Source organism: Ruditapes philippinarum, unplaced genomic scaffold (assembly GCF_026571515.1).
Source record: "Ruditapes philippinarum isolate M1 unplaced genomic scaffold, ASM2657151v2 ctg4347_1_1_1_1, whole genome shotgun sequence".
NCBI lineage: Eukaryota > Metazoa > Mollusca > Bivalvia > Venerida > Veneridae > Ruditapes > Ruditapes philippinarum.
In genome coordinates, this window is record NW_026866870.1 from 50,720 (window position 1) to 71,501 (window position 20,782).

A 20,782-nucleotide genomic window follows, 5' to 3' on the forward strand; every position below is an offset into this window, starting at 1 on the left:
TGACTAGTCTCTAAACTATATGATTGAGGAATGATACATAATGGCTAATTGAGAAAGTCCTGACTTGTCTTTAAATTATATGATTGAAGAATGATACACATTGGTTTAATTGAGAAAGTCCTGACTTGTCTTTAAACTATATGATTGAAGAATGACACACATTGGTTTAATTGAGAAAGTCCTGACTTGTCTTTAAACTATATGATTGAAGAATGACACACATTGGTTTAATTGAGAAAGTCCTGACTTGTCTTTAAACTATATGATTGAAGAATGATACAAACTGGTTTAATTGAGAAAGTCCTGACTTGTCTTTAAATTATATGATTGAAGAATGATACACATTGGTTTAATTGAGAAAGTCCTGACTTGTCTTTAAACTATATGATTGAAGAATGACACACATTGGTTTAATTGAGAAAGTCCTGACTTGTCTTTAAACTATATGATTGAAGAATGACACACATTGGTTTAATTGAGAAAGTCCTGACTTGTCTTTAAACTATATGATTGAAGAATGATACACACTGGTTTAATTGAGAAAGTCCTGACTTGTCTTTAAACTATATGATTGAAGAATGACACACATTGGTTTATTGAGAAAGTCCTGACTTGTCTTTTAACTATATGATTGAAGAATGATACAAACTGGTTTAATTGAGAAAAGTCCTGACTTGTCTTTAAATTATATGATTGAAGAATGATACAACACTGGTTAAATTGAGAAAGTCCTGACTTGTCTTTAAACGATATGATTGAGGAATGTTACAAACTGGATAAATTGAGAAAGTCCTGACTTGTCTTTAAACTATATGATTGAGGAATAATACAAACTGGATCAATTTAGAAAGTCCTGACTTGTCTTTAAACTATATGATTGAGGAATGATACAAACTGGATAAATTGAGAAAGTCCTGACTTGTCTTTAAACTAAATAATTTTGGAATGATAGACACTGGTTTAATTGAGAAAGTCCTGACTAGTCTTTAAACTATATGATTGAAGAATGATACACATTGGTTTAATTGAGAAAGTCCTGACTTGTCTTTAAACTATATGATTGAAGAATAATAGACACTGGTTAAATTGAGAAAGTCCTGTCTTGTCTTTAAACTGTATGATTGAGGAATGACACACATTGGTTTAATTGAGAAAGTCCTGACTAGTCTTTATAGATAGATAGATAGTTTTATTCTGGTAAAAAATACATGTCATAAAACAACTACAAATTCAATGTCAACATCAAGAGATACATGTAAACATGAAAGTGCATGTGTTGATGCCATATATTCAATACCAAGGATGACACAAAAAGAAGGCATAAGCCGACTTATTTCCATTGTGGTCCTTAGAATTGATCATATGACACCAGAAAGGCAAAATATTTACTAATTTTTAAGTATTGCACATAAATTATTCAATCACAATTTCTTATATCAATTATTGCACATAAGTATTTCCATCACAAAATTTATCACACATGTATTATAATCATAATTATTATGACAGATATGTTTGACAATGAATAGGTACTACTAAAATATGCACTAAACATAAAAAATATATAAATAAAAACTAGGTAAGATGACTAGATTAAAATGACTAAACAGATATTGATTGCATTTAAAATGTTCCTTAAGAGATTTTTTAAAATTATCACGACTTGCTATGAACCTAAGATGTGTTGGTAACCTGTTCCATTCCTGACAACCATTAAATACAAATGTTTTCTTACCGAAACCCTTAACTCTTGGAATAGAATAACTGTTACTATCTCTAAATCGAGTGGAGTAAGAATGTACCTCATTTGCAATTTGAAAATGCTCATTTAAATAACTAGGTGCACTATTGTTTATGTATCTTATGTACATGACCAAGAATAAGGAAATTTACCCTCAGATGTACTGGTAACCAACCAACTTCCTCAAAATGAGCCCTCCCTATATGAGTACGGGAACTGAGATTAAGTATAAATCTCACCAACTTATTCTGTGTGGCCTGAAGTCTATTTTTAGATTTTGACTCAACCCTAAATACCAGGAGGCACACGCATAATCAAAATGACATTGTATTAATGAAGAAACTAAAAGTTGTTTAGTATACCTATTTAAAAATGAACTTTTTCTATATAAAAACTTAAGTTTTGCATTTGGCCTTCTTAATTACCTGGTTGGCTATAGACTCACCAGATAGACATTGATCTAGGTCAGCACCTAAGTATTTAACAGATTTGGTGGATGTTATTGTAGTACCATTACATACAATATTTAGTTGATCACATGACCTAAGTCTTGGTTTAGACGCAAATAAAATAGACTCTGTCTTTCCAAGATGTAAGGAAAGTTTATTATCAGTGAGCCACTTACTCACACTGCTGAGATCATCAGTAAGCTGAGAGGTAATATACTGATATCTTTACCTGATACTAAAATACCTGAGTCATCAGCATATAGAAGCAATTTATTACGAACCACAGCCTCCATATCATTAACATAAATCAAGAATAGGAGAGGGCCAAGGATCGAACCTTGGGGTACCCCACAAGTTACATTGGCGCTAGATGAAAGTACACCGGAGACATTGACCATTTGTGTACGGCTAGATAAGTAAGACCTAAACCAGGTCTAGGTCTGGTTTAAACTATATGATTGAAGAATGATACACATTGGTTTAATTGAGAAAGTCCTGACTTGTCTTTAAACTATATGATTGAAGAATAATAGACACTGGTTAAATTGAGAAAGTCCTGACTTGTCTATAAACTATATGATTGAGGAATAATAGACACTGGTTAAATTAAGAAAGTCCTGACTTGTCTATAATCTATATGATTGAGGAATAATAGACACTGGTTAAATTAAGAAAGTCCTGACTTGTCTTTAAACTATATGATTGAGGAATAATAGACACTGGTTAAATTGAGAAAGTCCTGACTTGGCTTTAAACTATATGATTGAGGAATGACATACATTGGTTTAATTGAGAAAGTCCTGACTAGTCTTTTAATTATATGATTGAGTAATGACACACTGGTTTAATTGAGAAAGTCCTGACTTGTCTTTAAACTATATGATTGAAGAATAATACACATTGGTTCAATTGAGAAAGTCCTGACTTGTCTTTAAACTATATGATTGAGGAATAATAGACACTGGTTAAATTGAGAAAGTCCTGACTTGTCTTTAAACTATATGATTGAAGAATAATACATATTGGTTTAATTGAGAAAGTCCTGACTTGTCTTTAAACTATATGATTGAAGAATAATACACATTGGTTTAATTGAGAAAGTCCTGACTAGTCTTTAAACTATATGATTGAAGAATAATACACATTGGTTCAATTGAGAAAGTCCTGACTGATCTTTAAAACTATACGATTGAGGAATAATACACATTGGTTCAATTGAGAAAGTCCTGACTGATCTTTAAACTATATGATTGAGGAATGATACACATTTGTTTAATTGAGAAAGTCCTGACTTGTCTTTAAACTAAATGATTGAGGAATAATAGACACTGGTTTAATTGAGAAAGTCCTGACTTGTCTTTAAACTAAATGATTGAGGAATAATAGACACTGGTTTAATTGAGAAAGTCCTGACTTGTCTTTAAACTAAATGATTGAGGAATAATAGACATTGGTTTAATTGAGAAAGTCCTGACTAGTCTTTAAACTATATGACTGAGGAATGAAACACTGATTTAATTGAGAAAGTCCTGACTTGTCTTTAAACAATATGATTTTGGAATGATAGACACTGGTTTAATTGCTGTTTTATTGTTTGTTGCATAACGATTCTTTACCTTGTAACAAGCAACATGCTTTGACCTGGGAATAGGTTAATTACCTAACATGTGATGGTTTTGTTTTCCCTTTTAGCATGTTCAAATGTTCTGAAAATTATAATGACGAGAAGAAAAAAGACGAAACCATTTAAAAGTTGAAAATGTACACAAATCATTTGATCAAAAGATAATATTCAAAAGATGTAAAAAAAAAACACTGAATAAAATATCGGCGTGAAGATGAAAAAAGACTTGTTTTAAAATAAACGTTTTATATTTGTAGATGTCAGGGTCGATAAAATTATCACCAAAAAAGAATTTATCATAAACACAGATATTTAGATAAGTTTTATGTCTTTAAAAGTACAATACGTTTACATATTTGAAAACATGATAAATGATCTCCGGTGTCGTTCATGCATTTAAATGCATTTCATTTATTTCTTATTAAAATAAATGAATTGAATTTGTTGATCATAGTTTTATTTATTTTAAATTCATTTACTTGTTAAATTAAAATTTTTTTCATTACGTACGGGCTGCCTAACGTTGTTTACGTCAGTCCGTTTCTAACAATAGCAAGTTGACGCCCAGAGTGTCAATAACGCGTTAAATATTATAATTTTACTTATTAACTTTGATTCTTCCCTAATCGTATTCAAACATGGTTAACATCAACATGAGGTAAATACAGTTAAACAAAAGCAAAAAAAACAGACACCCAAATCCCAAATTAGCACCGATCTAAAGCGATTTGTATGCGTCATTTAAGCATGACAAAAAAATCCAGATATTATCGGGTACGTCACAAGGAAGCATACAACCCTTATGTCGAGCTTCCAGCTGGACTAAAACTTATCATAAATGCAGCTAAGTAAAAGAATCACATGTTTAACATGTTCATAATTTCAAATCATGCCAACAAACCACATTATGTTAAAACACGTACTTTAAGAGAGATATGTGAAAATGTTTTTAAAAAAGAGTTATTTTCTTTTTATTATTTCATCTACCATCGTGTATTCCTATCAAATGCAATCCTGAATAGTAAAAGAACGAAAACACATAAAGTTAAGTTTTACGTTAAAATAATTTACTTACCTCTACTAAAACATTGTTTTTACTATCCTGACTCATCCATAAAAGGTATGCCACAAAATCCGCATATAAAAATGTTTACTTCACAAAATTCAGGGAACGTACATTCCACGTTGAGTTTTCATTAAACAGATTGAACATACACACTCCGGGCAAAAGAACAAACTGCATTTCGTTTTGCAATTTACCTAAGTAGCTTCAATTTTCAACCAGTCAATCGATCGGGAATTGGTTGATATCCGAATACCCACTACATTAAAGCCACATGCCCCTACCGTATTTTGTAGTAAATAAAACATTTAAATTGCCAGAAGCAAACGCATAAGTATACTTAAGTGAAAGTTTTGTATTAAGCAATATAAAATTAGAAAAGGTATCTCTCCGCGTTTTTTGTGTTGCTACTTGTTAATTTACACGGGGTCAGGTAGCTTTGGACGATGTGATAGTAGATTTACGAGAAGAATGAACGCTGTTTACTGTAATCGCTTTCTTGCACCACAAACACTTTCACTCTGTAGCTCGGAGTTCACGTGCTTTCCACGTTTGTATATAAACAAAACCGCTGTACGAATTATAGGCCTTGTTAGAAACATTGCCTAAAATTTACCTATGTTTTATTACAAATGAGCTTGCGGATCTTATTCCCAATGTGGCTTTTTTACTACTTATTATAGTCGAATAAAAACCCCAGGAGGCACTAAAATCAACTTTTGCTTGGAATTTTATTATTTTTTGGCGAAACGTTGTACTAAGGTGGCCGTTTCGAGCCAATTATCCTACATTTTGATATTTATTTTTCCATAATTATCCAGTTTATTTAAGGGAACGATTATTATCAAGCCGAATTTGTCCTGTTGTGACGTCATATAATTAAGCACATATTTTAATAAGATGATAAATGCCATATTTCTTGAATTTACCCTGGTGGGAATTAGTATAAAGCCCATCTGTTTTTGGTTCAAGGCCATAAATTGTTAAATGGTTCCGCTAATTTTCTTCTAAGCTTTTCGGCTGTTTTAAATATTGTGATAAAGGTTAAGGACCGTAAACGTTGTCCGTGTTTAAATGTACACGCAGTTAGGCCCCCTTCCTATTTTACTTCGAGGGACAGTTACTACAGACTTAACTGAACGTAGCAGAACAATTGTTAATAATAGTTTATAAGGATTATATTACTTTAATATTATATTTATGAAATGTCACATCAGTTAACAGTTTATTGTTCAGTTGCATTTTGATTGATTATTCTGGTCTATGGCTTTGGAGATTATAATTATAATTTCGCATTTGAACTTGTGATTTCAACTTTAACTCTAATCAAAACATTCATTTATATTGTAAACTAATTTATTTCCGATAAGTTGAATCTGACTGGTCATCGAATAATTTTGTGTCACTATCACTATGTGAGTTTAGTTTTTGTGTCACAGCACCTCAATCTAGTATTGTGATAACTACAAAAAAATGTACATTCTTAAACTAAGTATTAACTGGCTTTTCAAGAGTCCATTTGCAAATTCATTGGTTTAATATTACAGAAGTACCAAAACATATAAAATGAAGATTTCACATTGATTTCATTTTGAAAATTGGATTTTAATTATGTATTATTCTTTATAATAAAAATATTATATATAGAAATAAGCATCGGGCACGTGGTCATTTTTAGTTTCATATTTCAGCTGACTCTTCAATGTCCTCAACCACGAGTTCTCCTCCGTGTTTCGGTGTATTATTGCTGTTTTGGATTTTGCCCGGATAGTACCTGGCTTCACTGCACTCCTCTCGTCGGAGGAATACACACTTTTCTGGCGACATGGTCTTAGCACTTATAATTTTCGTCGGGGACGGAGGCACTTTTTGTCGTACAGAGTCGCATATTTCATCGTCATTAAATTCGATCCCGTAAAATTTCAATAAATTTTTCATTGTGAATATTTTCCGGTTTGGCTTTTTCTTTTCGGTGTATACCTTTGTGACGTCATCAGAGGCGATCTCTGTTAGAAGGGCATATTTTGTCTTCGGTTCTTTAACGGCGTCTATGATACGTGATATCGGATTATGTCTGAAATGTATTGAAATTCTAATGCCTTTTTTATCATAAAAATTACGAAAGTTAACAGTATTAATAATTACTCTTACATAATACACTTTCATTTAACTGTGCTAAATGATTTAAATGCATTAAGATAATAAAAACGGAATACGTAGATATATTGAAGTTACTATATGGAGTATATGCATGTAGACCTACAATAACTTCTGTGTGAATTTTGAGGTAAATTTGCATTTTTATATTGAAGGGACTCCACTGAGTTTTTTTTTTTCATGATGGAACTGGAAATATTTTCCAGTGATTTGAGTATTAACTTATAATTTGTCGTCAAATTTTCCGGTCATTTCCTTATCCCGTTTTTTCCAGAATAATCATTAAACGCGTTGCAACGTTTTCCACTCAAATCCAGCCAAGATCGATAAAGTATATATTTTTGTTTTCATTTGCACTTTTCTGTTTTGAGTGCTTCATCTGATATACATGTATGTAAGATATTCAAATTTTATGGTTCTAGGCCTTAACCTCAGTGGACTTCCTTTTAATCGATTTATTTATTGTTTTCAAACATTTTTCAAATAGAAACCATTTTTTTATATTTCATTACCTAGTCGACTTTTCTTTCTTAGATGTACGGGCGTCACGTGCACCCTCGGCTTCCTTTACCTTGCACACATGTGACACTGGATAAAACCCTTTCTTTTTACGTATCATTCCAGACTTCTTAACACCGAATGCCATACCGGATTTATCAGCCGAAAGGATTTGTTTCACTTTCTCACCTATGAATTAAAAATGGATTCCATGCGTTTTATTCATGCAAAAAAAAAATATAAATAAATAAAAAAATAAATAAAAAATAATAAATAATATTTTTTTCCTTTTAGTATGATGGTTATAACAAAAGATCTCCAAATGCAATGAGACAAGGGAGGTAAACAGTATCCTAATTCCAGATAATTCCGGATTACGTGCTTCGTGAGTTATGTAACTTTACGTTAATCTATACAATCAAAGAATTATAAAAAAAATTTATAATTGGCACTTCAAGTCCAAGTACCGATCATATATCTCATACACATATATAATAAGTTTATTTTATAATTATTTATATAGGTAAATACTATGGTGGCATATTCCTGCCACCAGATAACCATATAACTAACTAGTTAATTAAGAGGTTAACTAGTTACTAGGTTATCATGTTATCTGGTGGCAGAAATATGCCACCATAAAATAGGGTCGGTAGTAAGGTTTTTGTCAGTTATTGATAAAAATACCAGGTTCTTGTGATACTAAATAACATCAACCGTTGAGGCTAAGCCAAAGGTCAGTTTTTGTCATATCAGCGGGGAATTTTATACTAAGAAATGTTTAACTTTATATATGAGCCGCGTCATGACAAAAACCAACATAATGGGTTTGCGTCCAGCATGGATCCAGACCAGCCTGCGCATCCGCGCAGTCTGATCAGGATCCATGCTGTTCGCTATCAGTTTCTCTAATTGTTATAGGGTTTGTAAGCGAACAGCATGGATCCTGATCAGACTGCGCGGATGCACTGGCTGGTCTGGATCCATGCTGGCCGCAAACGCATTATGTTGGTTTTGTCGTGACACGGCTGATATTAAAACAAAAAAGAACGTATCTGTCATATCACTGTTTCTATGAAACGACCTGTAATTGTTTGAATTGTGTGTACACAATTTTCATTGTTGAGGTAGCATGGTGTCTTGGTAACTCAAGTAATTGAAGAACATTCGGCTACAGACATGAGTCGAAACTGTATAGACAAACCGATTTTCATAAAGTCATGAAGATGGCTTCCTCACACACATTTTTGCGACGGACGCGCCCTCAGGCGCGTTCCGAGCTATATCATCTACACATGGGATTTCGTCGGCTACAATCGTGCAATGTGTCCTCAACCGAATAACAGCCCACGAAATAGTACGTGAATTTGATCCTATGAAACTTTCCCCAAAACTTTCGTCGAAATATCTAAAAACTTCCATATTTAGCCTTTTTCATTTCAAATTAAGTTATCCAAGTTAAAATATAAACGTATTTAATTGATAAAAACGTTGTATTCCCCCTAGTATTATTGCGCAATTATGCAAATAACTGCTGAAACGATTTACCGCTTGTCGAAAAAAGTAGGAACAGCAAATTATGCTATAATTAAGGAGTAAGCTCAATAATTCATAGAAATTATAAGCAGGAAAATAAATATTTCCCCATTAAACAAAACATTATTTTATTAACAGATCAAAAGTTTTTTTCGTGACTTTAGAATAACTCGCGCATTATAAAAGAAAACTCTTTTCGTGACTCATACCGCGGGTTTAGCTGAATATCCAGCAGTTATTAATAATTAGACTACAGGTACAGTGGTTAGTATTATTTAAATATCTATTTTTGAAAATGCACGTAACAGGGGAGTTTTTCAACACTTTACCATCATGTAGTCTTTCATGGTAATCTTTATTGAAGGAAGTTAATATCAGTTCTACTTCCGATTCTTGTGTTTTGTTTACATAGTTTTCTAGGTCACGATATGAGTTAACCTGCTATGAGATTATAACTGCAAATCGGCTCTTACTCGGCAGTAATTAGTGTAGCCGCTTTTTTATGAAGAAACCAGTGCTGATAGTGAAAATTGTGATTGGCATATTTTAATTAGCCAGGTCATGTGTTTCTAAAAAGGCTGATAACACTGTAGCAATGTGAGGATACATTCAAATTTATTACATAGATAATACACTTGGAGCTCAGCTCGCAGAGACAAATGAGAACACAGTAACTTTTTGATATTCTTTTAACTCTAAGAAAAATTTTAATTATTAATTGCTGACTGTTTATATTTTCTAGAAAAAGTAAGCAAAACATTATTTTGTTCCATATGACAGGAATGAATTGCATTAACAATCCTAGGTTTTGTTGAAAACTCATTGTGTTACATGCCAGATTAAGTAATTGGACCCCATTTTTGTTTGTATTTGACTGCTGGGGAAAAATAATGTTATGCTTAATTAAAGAGGTGACACTTTCTATATTTTTATCTGATATCGAGTTGTAAGAGCCGATTTGCAGTTATATGGGTAAGAGTCCGATAAGACTCCCTACGGTCGTCTTAATACGAACTCTTACCCATACATAATAGCCTTCGACCAGAAGATAACACTATTCTAAAAATAGATTCTGCATCATCTGTGCTGACTTTCGGACGAGTACACATTATACATGTAATAAACCAGCGGATACTTACTTTGTTTACATGCAATACTTTAAGAAATTCTATACAATTGTAAGAAGCAAACAAGTTGAAAATGGAATTTAGTGTGAAATTGAAAGGGACAACTAAACACTGTAGTGCTTAAGTGACGTAAATGAAAAAAAGATCTAAAATAATACACCATTAATTGCTGATGATTTTAACCAAAAATATCTTTAATGAGACATATTCAAGAGAAATAAAAATGAAAATGACTTATATTTTATTGTCTATATGCCCACTATGATATAACACGAAGCAATTCTAATAAACATTCTCACATGTATTATGTATTATGATTGAAGTTTATTTGCATGGTTTTATTTTAGAAATATTTCGTTGACAGTTTTTTTTTTTCATTTACATATCATTTCTTGGAATAAATCGATATGGACACTGATTTACAAGTCTGACCAGAGTTTTGAGGCATGAATTTCATTCTGTATTTAAAAATTTGGACTTGTTCTGCTTGAAAGTAGAAAATCTGAATTATATCAGATTGGGGCACATAAAATATATTGCTCTACAAATCTCGAACTTGTATGGAACAAATTTTCTCTGTTATATCTTTTGTGTGTTTTTTTTTTAAAAAAAAGCCTTAATGTCTCTCCGGTTGCATGTCCGTCGCATTCAGTGCTGCAGCACTTTGATTTCACTTCCGATGCCAATGGAAACCAACTTCCGGTGTAGGTTGAACCCATTTGTAGACTTTCCATTGGAGAACGTATTATTATTTTTAGATATATTAAAGAAAATTGGCTATTTTACCCGTATGAAGGTTAAGCTCGTCAAATTTCTGTCTTTGATAGTCTTTTATTACTGCATAAATATGTGACTTCCATTCATTCGAAAGTTGTCTCCCTTCAATAAAGTTAGCTTCCTTTTCGCAATCTGTGAAAACAGGAAAAGAAACAAGCCTGAAGGTCCATACATGCACCTGCATATATGTATATGCAAACACGTTTCATTATTTTTGCGCACCAATTAGTGACAAAACTGTTATCTATTATAGCTGCTGGTAAACATACTGAGTATCTTGCGTATATTTTTATATTCGTTTGATTCAAGTTTGATGGACCGAATGTCACTGAAGTATAGTGTTGTATTTTAAAAAATATTTCTTGTAGATACTGATTTAAAAGAAGTCTACCTATTCTTTTTTTTCAGAATGTTCAAAAAAGTCCTTGGCCAAAAACATATAGCCTAAAAGTATAGTTACCAACAGTGCGTTTAAGAAATAATTGGGCATAAATTATGTATTTTTATTTAACTTTACATCTGTTATTGCCAATCCCATTTCTTCAAAACATAATTATCTTAACTCAGTCAAATATCTACGAGTAATTATGATTTGAGCCGCGTCATGACAAAACCAACATAATGGGTTTGCGACCAGCATCAGTTTCTCTACTTGTTATAGGGTTTGTAAGCGAACAGCATGGATCCTGATCAGACTGCGCGGATGCGTAGGCTGGTCTGGATCCATGCTGGTCGTAAACCCATTATGTTGGTTATGTCATGACGCGGCTCATTTAAACTGTTTATAAAATTAAATGTTACAACTTACATGTAACCGAGCTATCGGAGTCGTATCCCCAGTCTTCTGAGACGGGAACATTTTCAGCACAAGCAGGGTCATACATTTCATTTTTGTTACCAGATGGCACATATTCCTATAAAATTAAAAAAAAAAAAAGAAAAAATACATATTCTAAATTAAAATGTAATTGTAAAATTTATTTATCAATGTAATTGAAATTTTTTAAAATTGGCATCAAATTTGTTTTATCTGTTAATAAAAATTTCCTGACATTCTCACGTACTGATATTTGCATACTTCTAAAGTAGAACAGTTCTTAACCAGACCTCCTACAGAACGGATTCCTGTCATCAAAGTCCTCGTTCCAACACCGTACTGCTTAGAGTTGATGTTCTGAGGTTGTTGTTTCTTTTCTTCTTTTTTTGTAATAATAATGTGTTTTGAAGATTCCACTTATATTAATTTAATATAGTTGTTTAATTGTTCTAATTATTGATATAGTCGTTTCATTGCAGGCACCTCCTTGTTAACTAGCACATATAAAAATTTATTAAAGACAGAATTATTTAGTCTACACCCTTTATGGCTTATTTACGTCATGTCGCGTCTCAAATCGTGACACCATTTTCAACACAATAAAGACAGGAAACCCTCACAAATTATTCCGTGATATCTTTAAATAACTCACCTCAAATACTGGTTCATGAATGTTTTCTTTTTCTAAGAGTTTATCGATGTTCATGACCTCATCACTACAACAAAGCACAAAATGTCGTCATCAAAATTCAAATAACATTTGAGCAGCGTCACGACAAAACAAACATAATGGGTTCGACCAGCATTGATCCAGACCAGCCTGCGCATCCGCGCAGTCTGATCAGGATCCATGCTGTTCGCTTAAGCCTCGGTCTCACTTACTCCCGGCAGAGCCCAGGACCATCCCGGTAAGTTACCGGGATGATCCGGGACGATCCGGGATGAAATTATTGTTGCGGTCACACTTACCACGGCAGCACTACGGTAGTTCCCTACTAACAACCCAGGATGCGCTCCGGATCATCCAGGCAGAGCCCAGGTGAAGCTACGGTTCATGCCGGTGCATCCCCGGTCGTTCCCGGATGACGCCGGAAGAGCCCCGGTTGACCCAGGCAGAGCCCAGGTCGATCCAGGCAGAGCCCCGGCAGAGCCCAGGACGATCCAGGCAGAGCCCCGGTAGAACCCCGGTGGATTGAAAACGTACGAAAATGATAACTTTGATACATAATTTTTATTTAATATAATATCTATAATTCCAGAATAGTAATTCATGATGATTTTCTGAAAAATCCTTATGCCATACTGGATAAAACGGAAATGGGAAGGCTTTTAATACAAACAAGTTCAATCATCACAAATTGTCCTTATTTTTTTTAAATGATCCGGGCTTTGCCGGGGCTCTACCGGGGCTCTACCGGGATCAACCCTAGCTCTACCTTTATCCTCCGGGGCTTTGCCTGTAGTTACCGGGGCTCTGCCGGCATATACCGGGGCTCTACCGTAGCTCTACCGGCTATATCATACCCCGGATCATCCCCGGTTTGTGCCGGCAGAGCTACGATGCTTTCCCGGTATCACCCCGGTCGTTCCCGGCAGAGCTAAGGATGATGCCGGCAAAGCTATACCTTCCCGGATCATCCCGGACCACTCCGGTGATATTAAATATTTTATTCCATCCGGGGTCGAATGCCGGATGTTCCCGGATCATCCCGGATCATCCAGGACGTTGCCGGCAGAGTTACGGATGTACCCCGGTTGTTCCCGGTCGTACCCCGGTCGTTCCCGGATCACCCCGGACGTCTACCGGGGCTCTGCCGGGGCTCTGCCGGGATGTAAGTGAGACTGTAGCTTTACAACTCTATAACAAGTACAGAAACTTATAGCGAACAGCATGGATCCTGATCAGACTGCGCGGATGCGCATGCTGGTCTGGATCCATGCTGGTCGCAAACCCATTATGTTGGTTTTGTCGTGACGCGGCTCATTTAAATTTCAATATGTTCCGTTCAAAATTTACATAAACCTTAGTTACATATATAGCAAACAATATAGTCAAACTTTATACTGAATAATTATAAGAACTTAAAATGAGTGCACAAAATAATCTACAGATGCAATAGATACAACAAATGCAAACCAAATAGAGTATTTTCGTGCTGTTCTATGTAGATATCAACTTTAGAATACCTACATCGAGGAATTTGTCGAATTACGCTAGTAAAGTAACTAATATGAGTGCTTATAATGTCTTTATAATAATGTGTATTTTCAACGTGAACGACTGATCATTCTTAATTTGTAACCACATGTCCAATATTCTAAAATAAATGTTCAACAACCGAGCAATTTCATTGGTCTAATTCAAATTGTGTTGGAACTTTATTCAATCAATCAGATGATAGAGTTTGTGAACTGATTCCCAATTTCAGGCTTATAATAATCTGATAAAGACGTACCTGTTTTTATCGACAACGGCTCTTCTGATTTGTTCAATAACGTTTTTCATTGTCTGCTTCAGCTTTTTCCTTGGCAACCTGAAATCAAATTATGTTTCACTTAATCATGCAAAAAGAACAAGTCCAATATTAAAACACTGGGTTGATATGTTTTGATATGGCATGAGTGCAAGACGTATTCTCATTCCACTATAACTCTTATGTAGAACGCCACGTCACTGCCCGCCACAGAAGTAGCTATAGAGCTGTCCCACGTTCATGTAATGAAATAAAACACATGTAAGAAGTGGCGATTTGTTCTCATAATATTTTATCTTAAATGATGAAATTACTCAAAAATCTATTCAAAGACGTCTTTTCCCGAATCTTTTTGCTTTTTATTATAAATACGGACAAACAAAATTTAGTTTTATGATTATCATACAATAGATAAAATAAATGACTTAAAAAATGAGCTAGATTTCTGACAAACATGATCTCAAGATACGTGTTCGCCTTTTTTTTAACTAATGCATGTACATAAAATACCTTTCTTGGAGAGATACATATTTTTTACAAACGTAAAGACAAAAAAATTAATCAAGCGTACGAGTTCAAATCTCGTAAAGAATTTTCTTAAACATTGCATAATTAAAGAAAATCAATATAAGAACAAATTGAAACAGTAAAAAAAAAAAAAATTAGGGATCGCCCCTATAAAAGTGATTTATTTTCACTTTTATGTCATTTTCAAGGGCAAATAACTCAACTGTGGAAAGCAACACCTCATTTGATTTCAAGTTTGTATTACTTGTTACTTTACCCCCTGTCATTATAATTATATATATATATGACAGGGGGTAAAGAACAAATACAAATTTATAAAGTTTGCCCATATTCATTTTTATTAACAGACTATAAATTTTTTATTAACAGACTATATTTTAAGCTTTGTAATGATAAATAGAATTTTTCTCTCAGTACTGTAATTTATAGCACTTTTTAAAGAAAAGTCGAATATACTTACTCGTTGTTCAGTATAGCAAAATGTCTTTTGAATATATTTCAAACTTTTATTAATGATTTAATATAAAACTGCGCATCATAATTTAAAACAAAATCAAGTAACGGCTGCTTGATTTTGTGTTATATGCTCATGAAAGTGGCATAAAAGAGTAAAAAAACTCACTGTAATGGGCAGATAACCCATAAATAGTATGATGACCCTAATTTTGTTTCTTTTATTCTTCAATTTGCTTCAATCAAAATTCCAACAAAGTTTGGGGAAGTTCTCTTTGCTAGTAATAATGTTTCCTTCTAAGCTATGTAAAATTATAGATACCATCTTTCCTTACACGCCTATTAGTGTGTTTTCTCTCCGCGCCCTGCCATTTTAACTTGTTAATTTTGGCGGGATCGCGGTGGCACAAATCAGCCACCATACTTACATATACTTGGATGTATAGAACAGGGAGACTGCAGACGATACTGTCCGTCAATGGCAACATATATTAAGATGCCAAAGGAAACTTTTAAACACGAAACGATCATTGTTTCAGTAAATGTACGAGGAAATAAATCTTACCACAAGAAACAACTTCAGTTTAGCTCGCCATTTCTCTATTTGGGCAAAACAGTTTTCTTTCAATTTCGCTGCTTTTGGCGTAAGTTGTTGTATATCATGTATAGATTTTGAAGCAATATCTGTATTAAACGCCAGCTTCACTTTAATCGCCTTCCTTTCTATTTCAAACATGACTGTTAGGTAGGCCTAAAATAAGTTAGCACATGACATCGCTAAAATTCTTCATTAACACAAAAATATATCTGTAGTGTGTCTGATTTATCTGATGAAAATTTTATCTATATTTTCCAAGTGAAATGCTAAGGAATTGTCTAACTATTGGCGGAATGTGGAAATGAAGTTATTTACTATATACTGAACATTAAAGCTGAAGGCCACATGGTGAGCTACTACAATGAAATCAAACTTGAGAAAAATGTACTAAGATTTTAGGAAAAGTAAAAAGATTCAAGATTTTAGTAATAATTTACATAATACGTGTGATTAATGGCTGATTTTTCATAATTTATAACAATATTTCTGCGTTACTAAAGTAGTAAAGGCTATTTTTTTTAAAATTATGACCTCATTTTGGAAAATTAGTGTGTTGCAAGTGTTGTTTGTAATGAATCGATTGCTTTCTTTTTTGGTAACTTCACAATATTTTATTTTTAAACACATTTTCAAAATGTTCATGAAAATAAGCATGAGTTTAGGGGGCGTTCTGCTTGCTTTAACAAAATGTTATTGTTTCTTGATACAAAGTTTACTGTGTAATCTTTTTTTCTTTGAATGTTTGAATCAAACAGCATATATAGAGCTTTCTTCTAACCATTGTGGGTTTGAACCCCACAGAGAGCTTTTCATTCGCTAATTATACTTGTTACTAAAATGTTTATAACCTTGTGGCCAGTAAACTTTCTTGAAGACCGGTAGTTCTACTCTGGTGTCGGAAATAATGCAAGGAGGGGTACATCAGCACAGTAAAGCCAAACTCCTCACAGTGATTACCTCCCTTGGCAGAATAGTCTGTGTAGCAAAGCGAAGGGAGACAACTGCGTCGGAGTTTGCAGTAAAGCCAGCGCCGGTTTGACTCAGTTTGTTTGTTTGGATTTAACGGCACGTTGATTCGGTTTGACTTAAAATCCAGCAATCGGAACGTGTTCGGCTATTATTTAATCATCCGAAGACTGGCGGAAAGGGCCGAAAAGTTGAGATTGAAAATCCAGCAAAGATATCGATACCAATGATAAATTGCATTATTATATTTTGTTTAAGAAATAATATATCCCAAACAGTGATTTTATCGCTCAGTAACATCACTGTTTGGAGTTCGGATGTGAGGAATTATATCACGAGGCACGCCCGGCAAACTGTCGCTCCACTTCAAAATTGTGGTGTACGGTAAAACGAGCGAACGGCATTTCCGAGATAGAGCGGAAGACCGATTTAAACGCCTAATTGTAAGTATTTTTTATGTTTTTGTCTTGTTATTCATTTAAGTTATATTTTTTCGCAAAACGGAAAATGTAGTTCCGTGTAGGATTGATTTAGGCTTCCAATGATCTAAGCTGTTACAAAAAGAAAATTATATTAAGCCCGGGAGAACTTTTCTCCCTGACGAAGCGAACGATGATTTGTAGAATATTGAACTTCCCAACCATAGAAATGCCATACCCTTCAAATTTCTTGAAAAGTGTATTAGTAAATTATCAACCCGTAATAAGAACTTGTTCTTCGTGCAAAATAAATTACTCCTGAAGGATTTCTTAAATTTGTAAATCGATTATTTTTTCGAAAGTAGTGGAGCGAAAGGGCAAGAGATGGAGCAGAAGGTTCGATGTTGAGCGCAAGGCGATATTAATTTGACGTATTAGGAGGAGCGTAGTCTATGATTTTTTATATATAAAAGCTATAGAAGTTAAAATAGATATGATCAAGAGTTACGACCGAGATATATATATGCCTTTTAAAGACAACTAACAAAGTGTGATATCCTTTTAACGCCTATAGTGTAATAAATGTAATCGCGAAGGTGTCACCTATGGCTGCCGTATAGATTCCATTATTTATGTGAGGCCCGACCATTGAATCATACACATGTATGCATATGCCACTTATTCGAGGTCAATCATGATTTTTTCACACGGTTATGTACATTTAAAAAACATGTGTCCGTACAAATTCGACAAAAAACGAATATTTTCAGTTCTACCGCCGAACAAATGTTTCCGAACAGGTACGTGTAACGCGATTGTTCACGCCAAAATGTTATGATTTTCGAAAAGTTAGATACCGGTATTCAAGGTGCAGAACAGAAACAAAATTATGCAATGCATGGAACACATTAAATTAAATGGATCACTACTACCGAGTTCAGTTCACAATGACTTTCTGTCATTGATATCTCTAACGTACCTGTTCAGTGCAAACACAAATAAGCCACGTTTTCATGAATTTGTAAGGTGAGGAATCGCTATGAAAATGGTTGAAAGGTGTCAGTCGTTATAAGGATATAACACGTGTTTCAGTTATGTTTCAAGATACTTCCTCCCATATTTAGCATTGTTGTTTAGTCCCTACCATATTTAGCATTGTTGTTTAGTTTTTTTATTTCCCTCGCAAAGTGTAAATATAAATTTCTACTATAACTAGGTCTATTATATTATTGATAATTTTAGTCCGTACACTGACTGAGCTTTGCCTTTTTTATTACGTTCGTTTTGTTCATAGATAAACAAACAAAATCTTAGATATTTATTTTAAACTTAATTTTTTTTCTTAAACCAGATTTGTACTGCAGTGTTTGATTAAAAGTAAACATTTCTATTTACACTTTGAAAGGGAAAAAAAAAAACTAAACAACAATGCTAAATAAGGGAAGAAGTATCTTGAAACATAACTGAAACACGTGTTATATATATATCCTTATAAGACTTACACCTTGTCAACCATTTTCATAGCGATTCCTCACCTTACAAATTCATGGAAAACGTGGCTTATTTTGTGTTTGCACTGAACAGGTACGTTAGAGATATCAATGACAGAAAGTCATTGTGAACTGAACTCGGTAGTAGCGATCCATTTAATTTAATGTGTTCCATGCATTGCATAATTTTGTTTTCTATTCTGCACCTTGAATATCTAAAACTTTTTCGAAAATCATAACATTTTGGCGTGAAACAATCGCGTTACACGTACCTGTTCGGAAACATTGTTCGCGGTAGAACTGAAAATATTCGATTTTTGTCGAACTTGTACGGACACACGTTTTTAAAATGTACATAACCGTGTGAAAAATCATGATTGACCTCGAATAAGTGGCATCCTTTATTATGCCATGCATACATGTGTATCACTATGATTCAATGGTCGGGCCTCATCCAAATTTCGAACATAAATAATGGAATCTACACGGAAGCCATAGGTGACACCTTCGCGATTACATTTATTACACTATAGGCGTTAAAATGATATCACACTTTGTTAGTTGTCTTTAAAAGGTATATATATCTCGGTCGTAACTCTTGATCATATCTATTTTAACTTCTATAGCTTTTATATATAAAAAATCATAGACTACGCTCCTCCTAATACGTCAAATTAATAATCGCCTTGCGCTCAACATCGAACCTTCTGCTCCATCTCTTGCCCTTTCGCTCCACTACTTTCGAAAAATATCGATTTACAAATTTAAGAAATCCTTCAGGAGTAATTTATTTTGCACGAAGGACAAGTTCTTTATTACGGGTTGATAATTTACTAATACACTTTTTCAAGAAATCTGAAGGGTATTGGCATTTCTATGGTTGGAAGTTCAATATTCTACAAATCATCGTTCGCTTCGTCAGGGAGAAAAGTTCTCCCGGGCTTAATATAGTTTTCTTTTTGTAACAGCTTAGATCATTGGAAGCCTAAATCAGTCCTACACGGAACTACATTTTCCGTTTTGCGAAAAAAATACAACTTAAATGAATAACAAGACAAAAACATAAACAATACTTACAATTAGGCGTTTTAAATCGGCCTTCCGCTCTATCCTCGGAAATGCCGTTCGCTCGATTTACCGTACACCACAATTTTGAAGTGGAGCGACAGTTTGCCGGGCGTGCGAGGGCGTAGCCCGAGTGATATAATGATGCGCATCCGAACGACAAACAGTGATGTTATCAAGCGATAAAATCACTGCTTTGGATATATTATTTCGATTCTAACACGACATTAACAAATAAATGTTGCCGGTACATGATAGTTAAGCAAAATTCCGTCTGATTTTGTTTCCGAACTTATTTTCAACGCGTCGGATTTTTAGTGGTTACGTCACGTGTATAATGATTACGTCACATGTCTAAATATAGAACGTCAAACTGTGCATCTGTTGCATAATAACACACACTTTCTGTTCTTCTATGTTCAATAGGGAAAAATGCGGGTCGTGTTAGAATATTTTATATAGAACAATGCCAAAGATGTCGCGATGTCTATACACACATTGAAGTTCTCCAAACTTTTGTTGATGAAAGTTCAGCCAATCATCTAAGCTCTATAAATTTCAATTTTGTAAAGCATACCACACCAGAAAATACATTTAGGTTTAAATATAATATTTCATTAAAACTCATTATTTAAAGATTGCATACTTCGTTTGCTTTGTTTACGGTGACTTTAGTCTAAGAATAGTAACATTTAATTAAAGTCGAATGACATGCAGTCAAGGGTCAACTATAGGTAGGGCTAGGCTCGATAGAACAGGCTAAAAGTTCATGGTTTGATCTTAAACGAGGGAATTTCTTTGTCTTAATGGTTACCTTTTTACACTTTTTCAAACTTCTTAGCCTGCGCGCAGACTTTATCCCTGGCTTTTTTTGTAACGCCTTTCCAGGCTTGAAGCATTCCCAGCCTGCATCTTGTATGTAAATCTGTTTTAAAAAAGGAGGTATTATACATTTCAAACACGTTATGGAACTTTTTCTTTATCAATAGCATACACTGAT

At 33.9% G+C, this 20,782-nt stretch overlaps 1 protein-coding gene across 1 annotated transcript; it reads right to left on the reverse strand.

Moving 5' to 3' along the window:
• Window positions 1–6,476: 6,476 nt before the first annotated feature.
• LOC132734060 (uncharacterized) lies at window positions 6,477–15,991 on the reverse strand. Its single transcript, XM_060720756.1, has 7 exons — window positions 15,810–15,991; window positions 14,246–14,323; window positions 12,442–12,505; window positions 11,781–11,886; window positions 10,982–11,104; window positions 7,547–7,721; window positions 6,477–6,951 (listed from the first exon to the last, which is right to left on the reverse strand). The coding sequence occupies exons 2-7, from the start codon at window positions 14,293–14,295 to the stop codon at window positions 6,558–6,560; spliced, it is 912 nt and encodes a 303-aa protein (XP_060576739.1). The 5' UTR covers window positions 14,296–14,323; window positions 15,810–15,991; the 3' UTR covers window positions 6,477–6,557.
• Between the last annotated feature and the right edge of the window lie 4,791 nt (window positions 15,992–20,782).

Bases quoted from the DNA above. Each gene is read 5' to 3' on its own strand.
- LOC132734060 (XM_060720756.1), bottom strand. From the start codon at position 14,295: ATGAAAAACGTTATTGAACAAATCAGAAGAGCCGTTGTCGATAAAAAC. The intron at 12,506-14,245 runs GTACGTCTTTAT...GCTTTGTTGTAG, and splicing joins GCCGTTGTCGATAAAAACAG to TGATGAGGTCATGAACATCG. The intron at 6,952-7,546 runs GTAATGAAATAT...AATACATTTCAG, and splicing joins AAGAAAGAAAAGTCGACTAG to ACATAATCCGATATCACGTA.